General features: G+C 38.1%; 1 protein-coding gene across 1 annotated transcript in view; it reads left to right on the top strand.

The window, feature by feature from the left end:
- SNTG2 (syntrophin gamma 2) overlaps positions 1-23,082 on the top strand; it is a 260,496-nt gene that overhangs the window by 96,708 nt on the left and 140,706 nt on the right. The window contains exon 2 of the mRNA XM_034060916.1: positions 15,986-16,123. Coding sequence (XP_033916807.1) covers positions 15,986-16,123 — 138 coding nt within the window. The remainder of the gene's footprint in view (positions 1-15,985; positions 16,124-23,082) is intronic.

Raw genomic sequence — 23,082 nt, 5'->3', positions numbered from 1 at the left:
AACGAGCCTTTCCCTGTTGGTGAGCACGAGGTCAAGCATGGCACCTCTCCTCGTCGGCTCCTTTATTGCTTGCAGAAGGAAGTTGTCTACCACACAATCGAGAAACCTCCTGGATTGCTTGTGCTGGGCCGTACCGTCGCCCCAACAGATGTCAGGGTGGTTGAAGTCCCCCATGAGAGCAAGGGCCTGCAAGTGTGAGGCTTTTCCTATTTGTCTGTAGAGTTCTTCATCCACAGGTTCCTCTTGATCAGGCGGTCTGTAAGATATCCCCACAGTAATGTGTCCCATCACCGATTTCCCCTTAACCCTGACCCACAAACTTTCTGTTAACTGATCACCTGTCCCCAGACAGAGTTCCATACTCTCCAGGCTATCCCTAACATAAAGGGCAACTCCCCCTCCCCTCCTACCGGGCCTGTCTTTTCTAAAAAGCCTATAACCCTCCATTCCAACACTCCAGTCAAAGGAGCCATCCCACCACGTTTCTGCAATGCCTATTATATCATAGCTCTGTAGATGTGCCCACATCTCTAATTCCTCTTGTTTATTCCCCATGCTACGGGCATTTGTATAGAGGCATCTGATCCGAGTTCCAAATGAAGCCGGCTCAGTGGCTGGAGCAGCTAGAATATTGCTACATTGCTCAGAGTATTTATTATAGGTGCTGGCAACTGACTGGGTGTGTTGGGATGGAATGATGCTCCCATCCCCCAACACAACTAGTTTAAAACATCCTTGACAAGTCTGGCAAGCCTCCCAGCAAAGCCACTCTTCCCTTTCTTTATCAGAGCAGTTCCACCAGCCCCCAGTAGGCCTGGCCTACAAATGTGGGCCCCATGTCCAAAACACCTAAACCCTTGACTATGATACCTCCCTTTTAACCATTTATTAACCTGTCCAAACCTCCTTGCCTTTGGAAGGTCCTCCCCTGTGTCTTGGGGAATTGTCAAAAAGACTATCTGAGCTCCAGAGCCCCTGATCACCTCTCCCAGAGATCTGTAGTCCTTCTTTATACTCCTCAGGCTACTATTATCTATATCACTGGCACCCACATGTATCACTAGAAGCGGGTAATAGTCTGTGGGACTTACTAGAGCAGGCAGCCTCTCCACAACATCCCTGATCCGTGCCCCAGGTAGGCAACACACCTCCCTTGCGACCGGGTCAGGCTGACAGATGAGTGCTTCTGTCCCTTTCAAGGCAGAGTCCCCTACTACTACAACCTGCCGCTTTTTCCTGGTGGCACCAGTAAAGATCTTCTGTACCAGTGCACCAGCCGACTGTTTCTGATGCAAGTGCATTTCCTCATCAGCCCCCTGCAGGACAGCAAAGCAGTTCTGGGTGGGTACAGCAGATTTAGGAGGAAGCCCCTTGCTTTTAATTGCTCTCTTCCTCCTTTTGTTGGTTTTTTTTTTTTTGTTACTAATTCCCAGCTTCCCTGATCAACAGCCTCCTTCTTTCCTCCATGAGTTAGAGGGGAAGCTTGAGGCCCCTGTGCTGTTTGGGCCTGGAGCAAGCAGTCCTGCTTCCTCTCAGCTTCCCTGACATCTTGCAGCTTACTGACAGCATCCCGTAGCTCAGCCACCTGCTGGAGGAGGACCTCCATCAGGGAGCAGCGAGCCCAGCCCTGCCCATTGTGCACCTTTCCCTCACCAGACCAGTGCAGGCACTCTCTACACTCCAAGCTCTGCACCGCAGCTTCCCCACTTACCGGCTCTGTCTGGGTGCCTACGCTGGCCACCACCGGGGCAGCCAGGGCAGATCTCCCAGACTGGATCCTGGTCATACAGCAAGTGCTCACCATCCCGCTCGCCTGCCCGCGTGAACTGCCTTGCAATCTGCCTCGACCCGCTCTGTTTACCCGCTCTGGTCGCCGCACTCCCTGGGTAGGTTTTTAACCACTCAAAGTTGGTGCCACTCCTCCTGTCTCTGCCCCCAGTGAGTCACCTCCTCGCAGTAGCTGAGTTCTTGGGCAAGTCTTGTCGAGGACTTGAGGTTCCCTCCTCAGTGGCTCTTGTTGCTCTGTGGTGAGGCTTCTGGACGCTGATCTCTCCCGGCTCCACTCCGGTTTTACAGGTGTCCTTTCTCAATCTTTACATGCAATGCTTTATGTGCAAAAGCATTGCCAAAAAAAAAAAAAAAAACCAACAACAAACCAAAACCTCACAACACATAAGTTTTCAGTTGTAGGAATAGTTAGGTCTGAAACCAGTGAGTCAAAACAGGAATAGATGTTTATAGAAAGACTGAAGTAATATTCACACTGTTTTACCTGTTAATATTAGTATAGAAAAGTACATTGTTTTTCTACTAGGCAGAATAGGGGTAATAGAAAGTATGATGGTACATAAAAAAGGGATATATAACATGCATGTAAATAAGATAGCTGCAAAGCTTAGGTGGGGTTAGGTAGCTGATGTTCAGCTGTAACAGTGATTCTTATGGTGGTTGGTCCATCTGTTGGCTGGCATGTGTCAAGGATGTTGCAGAAGTTTATATTAATGGTCATCCCAGTGGGCCTGCCAACTGTGAGAGAAGCAGCGGTAAACTTAGGCAGGATCCTCGTTACCCTGAGCTGTGTTTTCTGGGCTTCTTATTTAGCTGTGCTTTCAATTGGTTTGGATAGCACTTTTGCTAAGTACAGCTTTTTAAAATTCTGTTTCCATTTTTCACACAGATTTTAATACTCTGATCAGAGTTAATATGTCAAATTTGTCTATGGATTAGTAACTGTGGTGATTGTTCCTTGCAAAAGATCGATGTGTTTGTCCATCAGCAGATACTTTTAAACGGGATTTTTAAACACTGCCTTTTTTCATTTCCTCCTCAGTAGTCCTTTTCTTTTTTTTGTCTTTTCCTATTATTACTGTTAAATTCCTCTTACTGTTTTTCTGTTCCAGTTTTAGCTGTCTTTTCCTCTACTTTAACACTGTGTCATAAGAACCGTTCCCTTGTCTTTCCATGTCCATACTTCTACTTTCCTGCTTTCTTTCACAAACTGTCTTGTCTCTTGACCTGCAAATCTGATTTTTATTACTTGCATAAAAATATGAAACTGTTAATAGTGTGCTTAAGATCATATGCCTTTTCCAATACAGGCTTCTCATGTGTATACTTCAAACATACACAAAACACAAGATTTTGTATTCACACTGTCCCATCACTGAAATACTTGTGCACACAATGCCATTACCTCTTTTGGCGTTTACGTTGTGAAATTCAACTAGGATAATCTGCTAATGGTTTCACTACAGTATTGGTATGACTTCATGTTGTTGTCAGAAAAGGAACAGTTAAAATATCTACTTTCTTTCCAACTGTAGGTTTTTGTCAGTTTCTGACTGGTTTAGTTCTTTGTCTCTATTTTTTTGAACTTCAAGTAAATCTGTTCAGTCCTTTTCTCGCCCTTTCTCCCTGCTGTTTCTCAATAATACAAGTTTGCTCCCTTGTCCTGCTCATACTGTTCTGGTGAATGCCTTTCTCTGACAGCAGAGTTAACTTAATATTTTCTAAAATCCTGGAGTTAAAAGTTCTTGAGCAATTTGGCTAGCTGACTTATGTTTAATGCTCTTCCCTGCTAAGCACTGATTCTTGCTTTACTTTGTGCAGGACCTCTCTTTTTGCTTAACTCACTGCTGTTTCAGTATGTTTTTAGTAACACTGATGTACCTCTCCCTTTGTTGTCTTTCTTCGTGCTATCTGGCTTGCAGGCCCAGCAGAATGACTGCCCAGTCCGTAATGTACTGATTTAGGTATCCAGTCAAAGCTAATTTGGTGATCTTTGGGCCATAGGTCCAGATGTACCTCTATATAGAGGTAAATGTACTCTATAGGCATAAGCCAAATGGCTACACTGGTTCTGTATCACGTCAGCTGCTTGCACTGGTTGTCGATCAACAAAATGTTGAGACTGAGCAAGATATGAAGTAAATTTCAGAAGTAACTGCCAAAATCAACCTTAACACCAGTTCCAGAATGCTTTTTTGTTTTTTTTAGCACTAATCATCTTGTTTATCTTGATTCTCATGAGACTAGATGGTGCATGCTTTGAAAATAGAATTTTATTTGAGTTCCAGACATTTATTCTTCCCAGAGCATTTATTGTTTTCAATATTAGATATGAACATACATCTCCACTTGACACCTCTAATTACATGTTTTTATTGTCTTTGAAGAATGGGTTAGAATACATATCATTCATCTTTAAAGAAGCCTAATTTGGAGAAACCATCTGAGTTTCAATACCTGCATTTTTTCTTCAGTTACTGGGTATTCCAAATAACCTTCAGTTCTCCCGAAATTTCCTGTGTCTTTTCTGATATGTTCTCTATAAGCATCCTTTTTATGAAGGATACCTGTTTAAGATCATGAATCTGTCTGTTAATTCATTTTTTAATTTTTTTTTTTTGCCCAAAGCAGTAAGATTTAGTACTTTTTTTTTTTAATTCCTGGTTGAAATTGAGTTTTGTTTTCCATTTCTGATATGTGCAGTCCTTTTTTTAGCTTCTGCATTTTGTGAACATTTGTCTATTCATAGTTCATACTCAATACTACTTTTTAGTTCAGGCTTGATTCAAAAAGATTATAGAAGTGACATTGAAGAGTTGTTTAATATATAGGTGCTTGTTTAAATTCTTACTTGTTTCAGAAGATTCAGTTGATACTCTCTCCCATCTTTGTGTGCTTACCACTAGCTGATACCAACATTTAATAAATCCAGTAAGTACAGTAGAGAGGTCCCAGAAAGCTCAGAAACATTGATTGAAAACTTGTATATCCGTTTGAAAAAGTCCACTCTCTATAAAGTTTATAACATACTAATCAACTACATACAAATTGCATATGATTGCATACTTCCTGGACTTATCTACTGACATTATTCCTAAGGATTCTCCCTTAAGAACAGAATGTAACTGTAGGTGTTTGTCAGAAATGCTTTCTTGTTAAAGGACAATTTGGTTTTGAAATTGAGGTGTAAACAGGCTGTCTTTTTCTATAGCATGGCATGGCATGTAATCAGTCTATAAGGAAGGCTCTTCTCTACCTGTCTGTCTAGCTGGTGCTTTGATTTTTGCTTTCAAATATGAGATTGACACCTGAAGTATACCTTCTTAGAAATTTACCATCATCCTCCCTGTTTATGTCTTACTTGGTCATTCATCTTTACGTTCCTCTCCAACCCAAACCAATCTCTGATTCTATAAGATGAAAAATAAAAGTAGATTGAACTTGTATGCCTCTAGATCTCTACAAAAAGTAGTGGAATTGGCAGAGAATAACCAAGTCTTCTGGGTTTATTTGAGCAACCAGCCTGTAAAACAGTAACTACATATGTAAGTAAAAGGTGGGACTGCTGGGGGCAGTCTTATTGGTTTGGAAGGTTTTTTTAATTGTTTTTGTTTAGTTGTTTGGTTTTTGGTTTGGTTTTTTTTTGTGGGTTTTTTTTTTTTTTTCTCCTAGACTTCAAGAGAGAATGTTCTCATGGTCTTTTTTGTCTGTTGTTGTGGTTTAGTTTGAAGTGTAGAATTTATGATTTATTGTTTAAGGGCTCTGAACCTCCTGTAAGCACAGGAACATCTTTATATTCTTAGTCTTTATTTTCTTAGGCCATTTACTTAAAGATATTACCTAAATCAAAATAAAACTAGGCAATTGTTCTGTTAGTGCCTTGGCTGTTTTCTGGGTTAGAATCTGTATTCTAACATATACGACTGTTTTTAAGGGGGCAATTTTTATTCAATGTTATATCCTGAAAGATCATTTCCAGACATGTTACAGAATTCAAATATTTGTGTCTGATGTTTTGAGAGGTGCATGAGGATGACAATAATCAATCATACCTAATTAGCTCATGACACACTGAGCTTGCAGTAATTAAACAAGACATTGCTGCTTACTTTCTAATGGCTGAGATCACACAGATTGAGAGCCAGCTGCTAATCACTTTTGTTGCAAGGCTAATGTCATTAACAGAAAATCCCAACAATCTACCCCTAAGGCTATTTTTAACAGATATTTGATGCATAGGCTGTGATGTAAACAACAAAATAGTTAAAAATTTTGTATTTCAAGAGCATCTTTTCAACCTTCTGTTATCATGACTTAATATTCTTGCTTGTAGATTTCTATATGCCACTTAAAAAATGTTCTGAATTGGTAGAAAGTGATAATGGTGCACTGCAGTTAAAATGTTCTGAAATTTTATAATGACAATATACCTTTTAGAACTATATGAAGTGAAATGGCATTCCAAAATATTGGCATTAATAAATGCAGATGTAAAAAAAGTAGCGGCAATCTTTATGAAAATAACAATTTCCACGGTACATATTTCAGATATAATCTGTGCTTTAGCAAAATTGTGTTCAAATGTCTCTTAAATATATGTTATTGACTATGTTTATTTCTGATGATGATACTTGCCATATACTGCATTGAAAAATCTACAGCATATTAGTCTTAATTGATCTACTCTGCAATCACTGATGTCCATCAGATACATTCCACTGGCTTTGTTGTGAATGTGAATCAGCTCCTTAATATGGGTTATCAGGAATTTTTTATCTTCTTCAATGAGAACAGTGATTGTGAACACTATGAAACAGGGTTACAGCTCTAATAGAATCATAGAATAGTTAGACTTGGAAAGGACCTCAAGATCATCTAGTTCCAACCCCCTGCCATAGGCAGGGACACCTCACACTAAACCATATCACCCAAGGCTTCATCCAACCTGGACTTGAACACTGCCAGGGATGGAGCATTCACTACCTCCCTGGGCAACCCATTCCAGTGCCTCACCACCCTAACAGTAAAGAATTTCTTCCTTATATCCAGTCTAAACCCCTGCTGTTTAAGTTTCAACCCGTTACCCCTTGTCCTATCACTACAGTCCCTAATGAATAGTCCCTCCCCAGCATCCCTGTAGGCCCCCTTCAGATACTGGAAGGCTGCTATGACGTCTCCACGCAGCCTTCTCTTCTGCAGGCTCTACAGCTCCAACTTTCTCAGCCTGTCTTCATATGGGAGGTGCTCCAGTCCCCTGATCATCCTCGTGGCCCTCCTCTGGACTTGTTCCAACAGTACCATGTCCTTTTTATGTTGAGGACACCAGAACCAAACACAATACTCCAAGTGAGGTCTCACAAGAGCAGAGTAGAGGGGCAGGATCACCTCCTTTGACCTGCTGATCATGTTTCTTTTGATGCGGCCCAGGATACAGTTGGCTTTCTGGGCTGCAAGCGCACACTGCTGGCTCATGTTCATTTTCTTATCGACCAACACCCCCACGTCCTTCTCTGCAGGGCTGCCCTGAATTTCCTTTTTGCCCAGTCTGTAGCTGTGCCTGATATTGCTCCGACCCAAGTGTAGGACCTTGCACTTGTCATGGTTCAACTTCATGAGGTTGGCATCAGTCCACCTCACAAGCGTGTCAAGATTGCTCTGAATGGCATTCCTTCCCTCCAGCGTATCAACAGAAACACAGAGCTTGGTGTCATCGTCAAATTTGCTGAGGGCGCACTCAATCCCACTGTCCATGTCACCAACAAAGATATTAAACAAGATTGGTCCCAACACCGATCCCTGAGGGACACCCCTTGTTACTGGTTTCTGGCCGGACATTGAACCGTTGACCACAACTCTTTGATTGCAGCCATCCAGCCAGTGTAATGTCAGTCTTTAAATGATCAAGAGTATGTAAAAAACAGTAAGGTAAAGACTCCTAGTAACTGCTTACTGAGGCTACAACACAAATGGGTTTATTTTTCTTAATTTTTTTGGTGAGTTTGGCTTGAGGTTTTGCTTGCTTTAAATAGGAGCTGAAAGAAGATGCATATGTTCCACATGATGCATATTTTCCAAATGCATCTTAAAAGCTAGAGAACTATTAAATCTATTTTGCTGTATATTATTCTAGGTTAAAAGGGATATTGGTGTTGATTTTACAATATTGAAAATAATTCACTGTTAAAAATTAACATTGGCAGTTGTTTTCCAACTGGAATGAAATTCAGACTTGCCTTGGTTTTACTTTAATTTTAAATAATTCTCTTCAAGCTACTTTAAAATATTTCACTTCAGACACAGATGAAAGCTGAAGGCACTGGGGCAGCAACAAGATTGATCAACTGCAACAGTGCAGTGAGGTGCTGGTGCTGCTGCTCCCACTGCAGTTCTCCTTGTTGGGGAAGGAGATGGAAGCAGCTGGTGGTGGACTACATGTCTGTGTGCATGTGGAGGGTGGGAAATGGGAGGTTTGGCCCCTGTCATAACTGTTGGTGTATCCATCATGGCCCTTGGGCTCTGTGATGGGGTAAGCAGGACTGCTGGACCTGGTGTATTTTTATCATGGCCAGGCCTAACGCAACGGCATTGCTGGATCCTTGTGTAAATGCCAGTTGATCAGTGGTCATGGTGGTGGCAATGATGAGCAGTACTTTAGAGCAGAAGGGTGTCTGATACAAAGTGTTGACCTCATCCAAACCATTTCCGTCATCTTCAGACATGTTTACTATAATGAATGTACTGACTATAAACAGTGATAATGAAGATAACACATTTTGTTTGTTTATAAAGAAACAAAAAAGTCAGTTTTGTTATTAGCATTATTATTGGTTTTACTCATATTTTGACATAAGGAAATAAATGTTCCTGTCTGCTACTTTATCGCTGTAGCCTTGTTTTAAATGGGTGGGTGTACAACTGCAGGATGAGGCTTGTGGCTAATGGGTTGTCCTCTATAAAGATTCCTGTGGCAAGTGGTGCTCTTCAAGAGTCTATCCTGTGACCTGTCCTCTTTAACATCTCTCTCAGTGACCTGGAGGAGGTCACAGGTAACTTGATTGTCAAATTTGCTGATGACACCAAATTGGAGGGTGCAGTCATTACACCACTGACAGAGATCTAAGCAGCCTAAAAATGGGCTGCCAGGAAATTCAGGAAATTAATGCACTAAACTCACTAAATTCAATAAAGTCAAATACCAAGTCCTGTACCTGGGAAGGAAGAGCCCTAGCAATGATACAGGTTGGGGCCAGCCAGTGTGGAGAACAGATGTGCTGAAGAGGCCCTGGGAGTCCTGGTGATGATGAGTTGCACTTGAGCCTGCAGTGAGCTCTGCAACAAAGGCAACAGCATCCAGGGCTGTATTAGGAGGAGCACAACCAGGAGATCAAGGGAAGGGATTATCCCTCTCTACTCAGCACTCACTAGACTGCATCTAGAATACTGTGCAGTTTTGGTTTCCCCCAGTACAAAAAAGGCATTGATGGCTTGCAGCAGATTCATTGTGGAGACACCAAGCTGGCTGAGACTGGGGCTGGAAGTACTTGCCCTGTGAAGGGAGCTGGTCTTGTTCAGCCCAGAGATGGCTTCAGCAGGACCTAAAGGCAGCCTTTCCATGTCATCAATGAGGATATCAAGAAGGTAAAGCCAGGCTTTTCACAGTGGTGCATGGATGGATAGGAGACAACAAGCAGAACTTGAAACTGAATAAAAAAAGCTTTTTCTTGCGAGGCTAGTCAAGCTGTGGAGCTGGTTGCTCAGCAGGGTTGACCAGCCTCCATTCTTGGAGGCTTTTAGCCTGCACTGATTGCATGTTTGCCTTGCTTTGAGGTTGGGCATCATAGAATCACAGAATAGTTAGGGTTGGAAAGGACCTTAAGATCATTTAGTTCCAACCCTCCATCAAACCTCTCAAGGTCCTTTCCTACCTGTGATGGTAAAATTATCTACTCCTGTATGTCTCCTGATCTACAGACTTCAACTACTATGAGACAAATCCATATCATTTTGTCCATCATAGCATTTTTACAGATGGTTCTTCTGACTTCTTTGTAGAATACCTTGCCCTTTAATACTGAAAAACCCTAACTTGTCCAAACAATCTGTTTAAGGACTTTATTACCATCAGAACTTCTTAAGGGAAAGAGTATTAAGGTTAAGGATTTTTTTTTTCTCAGCAACTGTAAAACTGTCAGTAGGTTTAAAAGCGTAGAATGCTCTATGTATATTTACAAGAAAAAACATACTCTGTAAGGGAGCTCCATACAAGTAATTTCAGAATGCTACAATTAATCTTTGTCTTGTATCTGCCTTTTGTTTTACTGAATGAATTTTTGTGTGCTTACAGTGCTAATGAAATCATTAATTTTCTGCATTCCACAGCTGTGTTACTGCTCTCACTATGTATGTGCTCTCCTCATCCATTTGTATTGGCCCATTGAAGAGCCTGCATTTGTGTTCTCACTCAAAGCCCCTTAAACCTGGTATTATCTTCTTGTGAAAAACAAATATACAGTTCTTCTTAGGGTTTCAGACTAAGTGCTAGAAGAATTATGATTGTTGATGAATTTTATTGTAAATGTCACTCATCCTGTGTTAAGACCCCTAAATGATAATCTCCTTCAGGTCTTATTAGTAATTTTTCATTTCTCCTATGGCAGTTGTAAGTTGTTTAGTGAAGTTGTTCTCCTAAAGGCAGTCAGGCTTTCTCCTGGATGCAGAAGTTCAGTCATATGCAAGATGTGACAGAATTCTGAATTATTGACATCAGAGACAAATAGATCTGATAGAAATTCACTTTTCTGTGATTTTGCCATGTGAGAGGATTAGTACCTGTACCATTTGGACAGATGTTTGTTCATTTTTCTCTCTAATCCCTTAGCTATGGATGTCTGTAATCTGTACCAGCAATCTGTTCAAGGACTTTTTTTCCCTTGTATTTGGAATATGTTAAAAGAAGATTTCTAAATTATTTTCTCATCTGACTGTTCCATTTGTATTTGCAATAAGTTTTGAAGTACTTAAAATTGTTGTTATGTCCTCTTGTGTTCTATCTTTAAACTAAGCAACCCAAATTCATGCAGAATTAGTTATAGGTCCTGTTTTGCAGATCTCTGATCACTTCTATTTTTTTTTTTTTTTGCATTTCTCATGAGCTGTTTCAGTTCATTACCTCTTCTGTGTAGTGTGGCTATGAATCAAGCTGACATAATACTGTATAAAAGGAAACGACATACTGGGATGTATTAAATGCTGTGCTGGTGATGGATTATTTCATAGGCATGAAATTATTCCTCCCTCATATTCATCAGTATTTAAGGAACCTCCTGTACTAACCAGCTGAAGAACTGTGTTTACTTTTGGGCACTGTCTTGTGAGAATGATAAAAACCAAATCAGTAGGGAAGAACCCAAAGGACAGCAGTCAAAACATATGCTTCCCTTTATTGCAACCACAAGATATTGACACCAATATTTTGCTGTCAGTCCTCACTGTTACCTACCTGTTTCCTTTCCTTAACAAATGGTGATGAAAAATTTTTCTTCTTCCATGCTAGTGATTGTTTTTCTTTGCATATTTTTTGTTACACTTCATCCTGTTCTGTAGATTTTTCTTTTTTTTTCTTTATATTAGTGAAGGCTATTTTAAAGTTGAATTCTCTCCTTCTGTGATCTTTTGATCACGACAGGAAATGTGGTGTAGAAAACGTATCAAACTGGGTATGAGAGAGAGTAAATTTGAGCCTGCTGTAACTGAAGAGATCAGAATACTGGCTGTGTGGGACAGAAACTGCCTAAGTTCTCTGTCTGCTAAATATGAAGTCATGTAGGATGAAAATCAGTGACTCCAGTTCTCATGTGTCTTCAACAAGTGTTCCAACTGTCAGTATACCACAGGTATGGAATTTCAACAATGTTGTTTTAATGGAAAAAAAATACTTTGAATTAGAGAATCTTAACACTCTGAGACCTATGAGATGTAATAGCTGCTGCTGAAATATTTTTCTGGAAGTATAATGCAGAATTGCAGTTGGGGAAAAAAAAGGTCAAATATAGTGCTGAAAGGATTTTATTTGCAAATTAAGAAATGTCATTTATAAATGCATTTTAACAGTTAAAAAGTGAACTGCCATGCCACTGAAGCTATGGATATATTTATAAAGTATGAAAATAAACAAATGGTGATTTCAGCTGGAGGAACAATGTAACTCAATGCAGAGGATTTTTTAGATAAGATATGGGAAATACCAGCTGATCCATTTTAAGGGTCAAAGACACTAATACTCTATTTTGTTGCCAACAATAGCTGTGATCACTGCTAAAATACACTTAGGTGAAAGGAATGAGAGGTTAGTAATTACTGAGAGCTTTGCAGTTTAAGTCAAAATAGTACTACTGCAGTGCAGACTCTGATATCTGTTCTGAATGCATACGAATATATTATGTGATTTCATTATGAATCTCATCCAAATTTCCTGATCATCTAACTAAGAGTCTTTAATATTTTCTGCCTCTCTTCAAACAGTTCCTAGCATGAATAGCCTAACAAATATTGCTCTGATACATTTGGACATAAACAAGTAAGTAGTTTCTAGAGAAAACCTAACACACCTCAACAGTACTTTTAAAGTCTGCTTCATCTTTTTGCTTGCTTTTTCAAAATAAAACTTATAGCAGTGATGGTGAGTGTTTTATGCCGGTAAGATGGAAGTTTGGCTTAGAGATGCATACTTTGAAACAGAATTTGCAGCTGTGAGCTTTAGGTTGCAGGTACAGTGCACTGAAAGAGTTCTAGCACTTTGAGCAGGGTCCCAAAACTTTATGCTGAACAGAGACCATTTTAAAGCAAGTACACTGGCTAGGGACCTGCCTTAAGTAGGCAACAAGAAAACTGATAAAAGGATTCATCTGCAATTCTGGATCCCTCTTGAGAGTGATTTTTTCTCTTTGTGGTATTGGCAGTTTTTGAGCTTGCTTGAGAAAGTAGGTTTCAGTGGTTTTCTTCTTTTTCTTTCAAAAGCAGCAGTGACTAAGCTTTCTTAAAAGCCACAGCTCCTGTGATGCTTGTGATATTGATCTCCTTCTTTCTTCCTCCCACCACGTATGTGGACGTGCATACACACACCACACAGCCCTCTTTCTGAGGCCAGTGTCTATAAAACTGTCAGATATATGAAAATCAACTTTTAATTTCCTCATCCACCCAAGTAAGTTTAAATTTATATTCCTCTTAAAACCTTTTGAGATGTAATTTCTTATGCACTTTCCGCATGTTTTAGTTGTTGGGTTTTTTCTAATTACAAAACACGTGTAAATTTGGTATATGATCTCCAACATTGCTACATCATTCTGGGGAGTTATTTCCACTTTTTAATTCTGAAATTCCGATACCAGTTATTAGAACAGCTATCGTATAAACAGGTTTTAAATGAGAAGTCGAGACCAACATAGCATAGTTAAAATGCTGGATATGCATGTACATGCAGAGACTTACATTCTTATCAAAAGTTCCTTGTTTGAAGAAACATTTTGTGTGGACTGGGATTTACCCTCTGGAGTTACACATGCCATCTCTTTAACACAAAGAGAAAACAAGGGACTGTGCTGAACTCTGATTCAAAGCCATTTATAATGGTCTAAAAAGAGCTGACTTGAAAGGCTAAGAGAAATCTAAATGAATCTTATTGATTCTGAAAGCAAATAAGGTGTTGCTGCATGTCATCTTGGATCAAGTCAGGAGTTAGATGGAGCATGAGGTGGGTATTGGATTTTAATAGGACTAGATGAGATTCAGTGAGACTTTAAGTAGAGTGCTGGAAAATGCTAAACTATTTAATCAGTCACTCTACGTATTTCATTCCTTACTTGATCATCTGTTACAAATGAAAACTCAGGTATTTTTATACTGTATTACTTCTAAGCATATGTAGTGATTACTAGCCAGAGAAAAGTTCTAGGTTTAGGCTGTCTGAACAGCTCTCTAGAGCTCTGTTCTCTCAATGTTTCTGTAAAGCATGCTCTGGGACATCAGCTAAAGTAACAGCAATTGCCAGTCTGGCTAGTATAGCAATACACAATTCCTGAACAGCAGCAAAATGCAGAAATGGCGGTTTTCAAGGAAGTTATTCTGTTTGAAAATGCATCGTGTTATGCAGAATGGCTTTTAAACAGATGATTTTAGCACAGTTTTAATGTGTCATCATTCACAAAATTGTATTTCCATGCATTCTGGAAATCTAAAAAATTTTAAAACCTTGGGAAAAGGGAGAAATGTTGGTTTCCAAATAAGTGAGGATGATTAAAGCTCTACACCCTCACTGATCTGTTTCCTGTAGGCATTCTGAGCAAACACTAAGGACAAGATTTATCTGTGCAGTTAGGCACTTGTGTCTGAGTTGTTATTTATAGTTAATTTTTAGGTCAAAGTAGAGAGCTGCGGTGTAGTTTGTTCACTTTTAGATGGATGTATAAAAGAGATCAAGCAAATCATAATTCAGAGGCATCTATTGCTCACTACTGGCTTGACAGCATCTAGGTGTGGATTTCTACACTGTAAACCTTTTACAAGACCCATTTCAAGCTGAAGATACATACAAGTGGATGTCTGCTGGCATGGCTGATGTGTCTATCTTATTATAATCATGGAAATCTGGTCTTCTCTCCAGGTAGAGAAGGGTCTGGATATCCTAAAAAGATTGTGGCAGCCTTACATGTGTGGAGTTCTTAGATATCCTAAAGTGTCTTAAGTGGCAGCAGTGGTCTGCATGGTGACAGGTGCTTTGAAACCCAGAGATAGAACCACCACACGAACAATTCAGCTGAGAACTGCTGTGTGTATATGTCAGGGTAAATTCAATTGCTCTCTAGGCTACACTTTCCATTTCTACTGTAAGGGAGGCTTTGACACTTGGTTGTTGCATAGAGCCACATCACATCCAAATTTAAGTGTCTTCAACTTAAAGAGATCCTGCCTTTAAAGACCAAAAGGTTTTATTGACAATCACCACAGATGTTTCCCCCTAATTTTGTAGAAATGAAAATACTGTTATGAAGGTAATGTTCAATGTTTAATTTAATTTTAAAATCCCTTCAAGCATTCATTTAGTGCACAAGACACGTTTCTTCTTGAATTCCATTACTGTTCTTTACACAGTCTACTGTTTAATAAAACATAGATTTAAGTCACCATTAAGTAACAAATAAACCTTGAATTATACCTGGCTACTTTTCAGTTGCATAGAGGGAAGTACAATTTCATGATGATGCTGTTATATACACTCTAAATTAATAAGCAGATATTACTTTTACATATAATAATCCATTTACATATAATAATCCATTTCAGAACAAGTGTTTTTCTCTTCTGTGTAATGGTTATAAAGCTCTGGAATTGTGTTAGTCTACTTATTTTGATAAACACCTCTAAGCAGTTCTAAATCCACATTTTTTTGTTTAAGGACATATCTGACAGAATATTAGTGAGAAATCTGCATGTAAGTAAATAAACCAAAAATTAAACTAAAATTTCTTTTTTACTACTCATGGAGAAAATGTTGTTTATACCTAATACTTGACTGTCCTATAAAGTTTGCTAGTTATTAGTATGATGTAACTTCAGAAATGTATGTCCATCTTGACATAAACAAATAGAAATTCTGTAACACCTGTACTTATTTCTATTTTTTACAATGTCAGACCAGCTTCCTACTGTAATAGGACTCTGTATCTTAAAGCCAGTGTTTAGGAAGGGTACAGGTCTTCTTCTGACACATTAGCAGGAATGTCTCTAAGTCTGGAACAGCACTGAACTTCCCCACTTCTTACTGAAACTGGAAACTGTTCACATTTATGCATACCTGTCTGCTACTAATACAATGCCATAATAAGTTATGCAATTAACAACAAACAGGACATCATTGAATTGCAACATTACTCTGTGGAACAGTGCAATGGATAATTATTTATTTTTTTAATATATGTTAATGTCTACTTCAAAGACCATTTAGACCACATTTTACTGTACAAAAAGAGGCTTCTTCTATCTGATCCATTTGAAGACTGAAAAGCAGGCCAGTTTTCTACTTTGTGTAAGCACTGCTCATTTAAATGCATTTTATGTATTGCCTGGGATAGAGGCTGTTATTTATCATTATGAAGTGTCAATATTCTTAAATTTTTGTTTCTGTGCCTTGCTTTCACAGACTAAAACTGGTATTGCATTGTTATATGATGAAGTATCCGAAAATGCTTATGACATCCGACTGAAGCTTATGAAAGAGGTATTAATAATTCAAAAACAAGATGTCGTCTGTGTTAGTGGAAGTGATCACAGTACAAATGTAAGTGCTTTTATATCTCTGTGCTTTTGACTGCACACTTTAATGTCTTCTGCAGAGATCATTTTATGGTATTGTAGAGCAGGAGATTTTGTTGGGTAATAAATATACACATAATGACCAGTTGTTGGGGTTTTTGTGCATACTTGTGTGCAAAACTTTTTTTGGCCATTGCTATATGTCCTTAATTCTGACACACATAACCTTAACAGGAGAGGCAGTATCTGTAAATACTGACATTACAGCATTCTTCCACCAAATACTGTTAGCCATTAAATGAAGGGGAAAAAAAGTGTTTCCAGTTGAAAACATTTTCATATACCAGAGTTTTCTTAATTTTTATATCAAGTATTGGCAGGATGTCTGTTCAAGGGCATAGAGCTGACTGAGAACACTTGAGAGGCACTTATTTAATTCTTTTTCAGGCACAGATGGGGCTTAATCAGTGCCATCATGTATGTCATGCTTTTTCCCCCAAAAAAATCAGTTGTGCTGCTTTTTCAAAACATGTGCTACCCCTAAGCTATAGAGGAATCTTCTGTATCAACATTTATTAATGTCACTAGATAAACCAGTGGCATTTTCCATAAGCAGTAGAGCAGTGGTGTCTAGGTTATGGACATCCCTAAGTAGTGTATTTTAGTTCCTCATATAAACATTATTCCTCCTAAAACTAAGCGTAGTTATCCCAAATTTTACAGAGTAAAATATATTTCATGAACTGTGCTGGTATGTGCTAGAGTGACAACTAATGGCAGCCTCCACAGAGAGGGCAAAGCAGGGGAGCCTTTCTGACTGCTTGCTGTATTGCACATGCCATGTAAACATAGAATATGGCACTAGGGGACACCAAGTGAGTTTGTGATCTCTGCTAAGAATTAGGAGCAAAAAAAAAAATGTAGTGGTATCCATATATAGGTATCACGTATATACATATGTGAGTATATCAATGAGAGACAGATCTGCTTATGTAGCACAAACCCATGTTTTATTCCTGCCATAGTAAATATTTATCTAAGTTGTTTAATATCACACAAAACCTAGTTTGAAATAGCTTTTAGTAGTTAGAAACATTATGTACTGGTTGCAAAACTTGTCCATGGAACTCTGGAACATTATTTGCTCTTAAAATGGTGAAAAAGCTTGCATCACTTGGCAAATAGTGGGAGGCCACTCAATGAAGTGAAATGTGTATTCATTTCTGGTTGGTTTACTGAAATAAATATAAGCCTCAGTCAAAAACCAGCAACTTGCATATACTTCCTACTTCAGTGGGAAGCATGATAAACAGCAGATTTTAACTACAGGCACTGCTGGTATTTCTAATAAGTTGTGTGGTAATTGTGGTTGCAAGAGCCACAGTAAAATATAATGTGGCTGCAATATATGGTGTCTGTGCATATAAGTATACATGTTTGCTTGAGACTCAGTGGTATTTAAATTAAATGCTTCATGTATAAGCTTTCATAGAAAAAAAAATCAAAATTCTACTTTACCTAGTCCCAGATTACTTCTGGATTGAATCACTATGGGCTGACTGCATTTCAGAAAATGTTGTATCAAATCTGTATATCTATCAATCATAACTCTTTGACCACTTAGGGAAAAAAAAGTGTGTTTGTGTGGGGAGAGAGACAAAAAACCAAATAAACACACACCCAAAACCCCAATCACCCACTAAAATGAAGGCATTACAAGAAACACCACCCCAAGCAGCAACCTGCCACTCTTAATATCACTTTTTGGGTTAATTTTGATTTTGATACATTTTACTCCTACATTTTAGGGTACCCTAAATATAATTTCCTGATGGAAGACAGGACAGGAAGACAAGTTCTGGTAATAGCTGAGGAGCTACATTTGAAAGATTTGGCCTTTCCTGGAAAACATTGTTAACATTATCTCATTATTTTCCTTAAGTTTTCTCATTAAAGACTCTGAAAACTAAATTTTAAGGCACAGATCTATTTTTCTGTGTCCCTTGCAAGATTTCCCCAGGTGTTCCTTTCTGAAAGTGTTATCTTCAGTCCCTGTGGGCTTTTGTTCACCAACTCTAATGACAAAAATTGGCTCAACTATGACTTCATGTCAATATTTTATTTTTCCTATTATATTTAGAACCAAATAAAAACTTTTGAAATACTGACATTTTATATAAAGGCCAGTTAAGTGTAACATGAAAACTGCCTTTTTTACAGTATGTAAGTTCCTAGTATCTAGAGCTCAAAACCAGAATTTGAAAGCAGGTTGAAATAGCTGGTAATTCTCTAGCACTCTTTTTGATAATTCTAAAGTTTTACATTTACAGCTACACAAGATAAGTTCCAGAAAGATAAATGTTTTACTTTTCAATTGGTTCAAGAAAATAATTTTAATCCCTATGCTATATGATTCAAAATATTAATAAAAAATTATAAACTGAAAGTCAATTCTATAGCAGTCGTAAACTGTCACATTGTCTTACAGATTTATTCTTTCGTTCTCTACTTTTTCTTTCTCTGGTATTCGTAGTGAATCTTTGATACACACGACCATACGTCAAGCTTGCTCATTTGCAACAAAAATAGAAATAACTCATTTGCCTTCTCTCTGTAGTCACCTCAAACTCATAGGAGGGGAAAAAAGTTTTTGTTTTAGAGTAACTTTTCTTCTTAAGTGGGATATGTAAATGGAAATATTGAAAAAGAAAATTCTGTATCTATTTGTAGTAATATTTTGTCGTCCCACCAGTTTTGTGAGATAGAATTCATGGCATGCATTTGTTTCCAGCCTTCCTTTCGCTGACAGGTTCATTCATCCTGAGGAATGCTGAGGACAGGATTTGCAGCCATGCGTAATTAGCCCTTCCTGTCCCATCCAGTTCTGAATGCTGCAGTGAGGACTGGCAAAGTCATCAGTGATCGCTACTGCTACTGTTGTGGGCTGGACATTGAGTAGTAGAGATTATTCCCAAGCTTATAAGGCACTCTCTATAAAATACCTTTCAGTACCATCATCTAGATCTGTTTTGTCTCATATTTTGCTATCTGCCATTCACTTAGTTGCTACTTTTCAGAACACTTCACTGTAATTTAATGGAAATTCATCCTGTTTCACTGTTTTTTGCTGTCTTGAACATGGATGTACAGAAATGAGAGAAAAGAGCATGATTTGTAAAATTTAAGATATGTATAAAAAATAATGTAAATGGAACTTCTCCTTAGACTTCAAATATTTCACAGTAGACAAGATGGCTTTTAAATATCTGTAAAAATATTTAAAGAAGTGGGAAATAATATTTTCCAGTGTTTTATTATATACCATTACATTTATAAAAGTAATTTTTTTATATGACTATATAGAATATTTGTATATTTATATTTAGGTGATTAAATATGTGATATTTCCATCATACGGTATTTCAGAGCTTCAGTCTTGACAAATCTAAGCATTCTAAGCAAGTCTTCATGACTTAGTATTATGTTTTGGGTATTCTGATTTGTAAGAAAAAGGAGAATTAATGGATGCGTCAGAATTAGTGCATACGCACAGAAGCCAGGAACAAAGGTTTGACAGAAATGTACAGAAAATAGACTTTTTTTAAAATATGGTATTTTCCCCCCCATATTTATCATTACTCTCAGAAAGGAATTAATTGTCTGACAGACAGAGAGAGATCCATTTTCAGTTAAAGGAAAAACAGGGAGGAATTAATTTTTATAGTTTATGCTTCATTATGGTATGGTTTTCCTTTAGCTTTTTGCAATTCTGCAAGCTAAAATTAATTTCTTACACACAGTGCCTCACCTTAGTATTCCTTGGTTTTCTTCTGTGTATATTAATATCATCCTTCTCCCCTTGTCAGCTCACAGTTTTATGCCTCTCTTCATAAGAATTTTTTTTTCTTTTACTTTGTATTATATTTCTGTATCTTTTTTTCACCCCTGCTAATTCGACTTGCAAAGAAAAATAAAAGTAATGCACCTGGCTTTTTGTCAAAATCAGTCCTCACAGAGCTGAATTGTCTCTGACTTGGTCAGTGGTCGGGCAAACAGTTTTCTAATGCAAGCTCCTGGCATCTTGATTGGAAGAAAATTCCTCAGAGGCTTATGTGCGTCTAATAGAATTAGAATACAAACACCTTTGCATCCTGGGTACGCAACTGTCCAGCTTCACAAGCTGTGTCTTAGCTGGACTTTATAAATGAAACAAGGTGGGTGAATAGGGAAGAAAAATAGCAAGATTAGCTGTTGTGTTGATTCAAAATACAGAAACAGTGCCTGAAAGTACTGTTTAAATCCCTGATAAGACTGCTGTGGCTTTTTTTTTTATAACTCAGATACTTATAAGGACAGAGAAAAATGTTATTTTAGCAAACCCCTAGGGAAGGGATCTGCATTAAAGTCTAAACATTTTTTTATAACTGAAGGAAAATTCTGTCTAGATAACTACTAATACAAATGTTTGCCCAGTGCCTGTTCTACCATTACTGGTATGGTATTTTAGTATAAAATTATTTTTAAAAAAGCTAATAACATTTTCTCTCTTTTTGGAAACATCAAGTGGGCTACAGTTCCTGCAGGGGCAGTATTAAGGACTTGTGGAAATGCACAGACATGGCACATTTAGTCTGATCAAAGTGGCAAACTGTGAAGTTTACATTTTTCTAATGCTCCACTGATTTCTGAAGATTTTTGTATACTCAAAAATTTTAATAAAGGCTGGGGATGTATAAGTGGTAACACTAGTGAGTAAGAAAGCAATCAAAACTCAGTGCTTTCTGGCTTCTAATTAAGTATTCTTTGACCCTGGTCTGCCATATACTTGAAGAAGGAGTATCTGTGTCCCTGTCCTAGGTGGTGGCACTACGGTTCATCTGGGATGCTGTGTAATTAAGTCCTATGATATCTTTGCATATCAGAATAAGGCTATTTATAATGAGCTTTACTGTGTAGTTGCCTGTATCATTAGACTTGGTGATTAATCATAATCCAGTGGCATCTCTTGTTAGAGTGCTGCATGTACTCTTCCCTCAGTATGGTGTTTCTTCTAAATTCCATCTGGAAACAGTTTGATCAAGAACAACCCTACTTTAGTTTGAATTCTGTATTTCTATAGAGTCGGACAGTAGATGTGCTGCAGCCACAAGGTAGGTGAAAATTTGCTGCTGATCAATGAGAACCGAGGGTTATGTGAGTAGAAACGGAAACCTCTGTATGTGTCAGAATGTTAAACAAATGTAAAACAATTTGCTCGGGAAGATCTAGGGCTGGAGAGATGGAGGATGAGAGCCAAGAAAATCCTCATCATGAGAACTCATTTTGAGGAGAAAACTCCCTGAAGGATTTCATGTATGCTTGTGCACCACATCCTCTTGTTGTTTTTGGATATGTAACAAAGAGCAGGATGTCTGCATTTTGTGATATATTTTACTGGGTTTCACATTCTTACAAGATCTGATTCTTCCGATCTTGTAACTTCCTTGTGGTAGCTTCAAGAGTTGCTGCAGAAAATGAAGATTAGATACGGCTGGTATGTTAAGTACCTATCATTATTTTCTTACCCCTTCTGGTGTCAGACTGTTTCTTCCCTTGGGTCCATGCAAGACAGGTCGCAGGCTTCTCTTTTAACTCTTCATATTATATTTTCTTGGTTTGCTTTTTCCTTTCCCCTGCATGTTTCCCAAGGGCCTGGGTGGCAGGTTCTGCTTTTATTGCCATCATTGCCTGAGACTGGCTTTTATTTTCTGTTGTCAACCTGCCATGTAGGACCTGTTCTAAATTTGACATTTTATGTTGAACAAACAAGGAAGCCTTTTGAGGCTGCTTTCCAATAAATGACAGATGCAACTACAGTAGTGTAGAATAAAATGTGTGGACATCTATATATATTTATATAGATATAAAAAGTGCTCTGAATGTTGCAGCAATAAATGATTTCTTTGTGCTGTTTCTTATCTCCTGTTTATCCACTTACTTTACTTAAGAATAGTCTGTGTGCTTTGATGAGATTGCAGACCCACTGGTCATGCTCTGGTCCTCCTACAAAGTAAACGTTTCTCCACAGGGGTGACAGTGACTGTGAGGAAGGCAGATTGATCATGCCTAAATATTGCTTCAAACCCAAATTTTACATTTTATGCTTCCACTGTTGCAAATATGTGAATTTCATCTCTAAAACTTGAGTTTGTACATGGCTGGCAGCTCAGTGTCTATAAATCTTAGTCTTTCACAGAGAGTAGGCTGGTTTTTTGAATGCTTGTCTTTGAGCATATGGAAATTTTTTCAGTCAACAGCTATATGCTCTATTGTTTTCATGCATCATCACAAAACAGAAGTTTTATTCAGATGTGCAATTGGACAATATGAATTTCCTTTAATATTTAGAGCATTACAAAAATGTCCTTCTGAGCTTTGCAGTTTCTTGTTCAGACTGAAAATACATTTCCAAAATAAATATTCTTCCACTGTAGATTAGGTTCAGATGTGATGGTGAGCCTGCTTGCTCAAAGAACTGCTTGACATGCAAGCAGATCAAGCTGCCTGTCAAGCAGCGGGTAAGTATAGCTTCTCTTTCCATTGCTAGGTAATATTATGGCCAAATTGTTACTCCAAATTTTAAAGCAGTAGCTATTACAGAGCCAGTATTGCTTTGAGAAAAAAATAATCCTTCATAACTAGAAACAATAAAAGGTCTTAGAAAGATAGGAATATTTCATGTTTGTATCCTGGCCAATTACAGTTTTAATAATTATATTCTTTCCATTCAGATGTATTCTGAAGTTTTATGCAGGGCACTTATTCTTCCTCTAATCTCCTAGAAAGAATAAACAAAACAGGTCTACTATGTGCTATGGTATGGGGGATACATAATTACTTCCACTTTGCAGCACAACTGGAATGATTACAGTATACACATAGCCTTCAGAATAAAGAGTTTTAATAAACTGTAGATATTATTAAAAGATGTCATTAGCAAAACAA

This window comes from Melopsittacus undulatus, chromosome 3, assembly GCF_012275295.1.
Source record: "Melopsittacus undulatus isolate bMelUnd1 chromosome 3, bMelUnd1.mat.Z, whole genome shotgun sequence".
Lineage (NCBI taxonomy): Eukaryota > Metazoa > Chordata > Aves > Psittaciformes > Psittaculidae > Melopsittacus > Melopsittacus undulatus.
The sequence above is the reverse complement of the archived record's forward strand: the minus strand, read 5'-3'. Positions and strand labels throughout refer to the sequence as shown.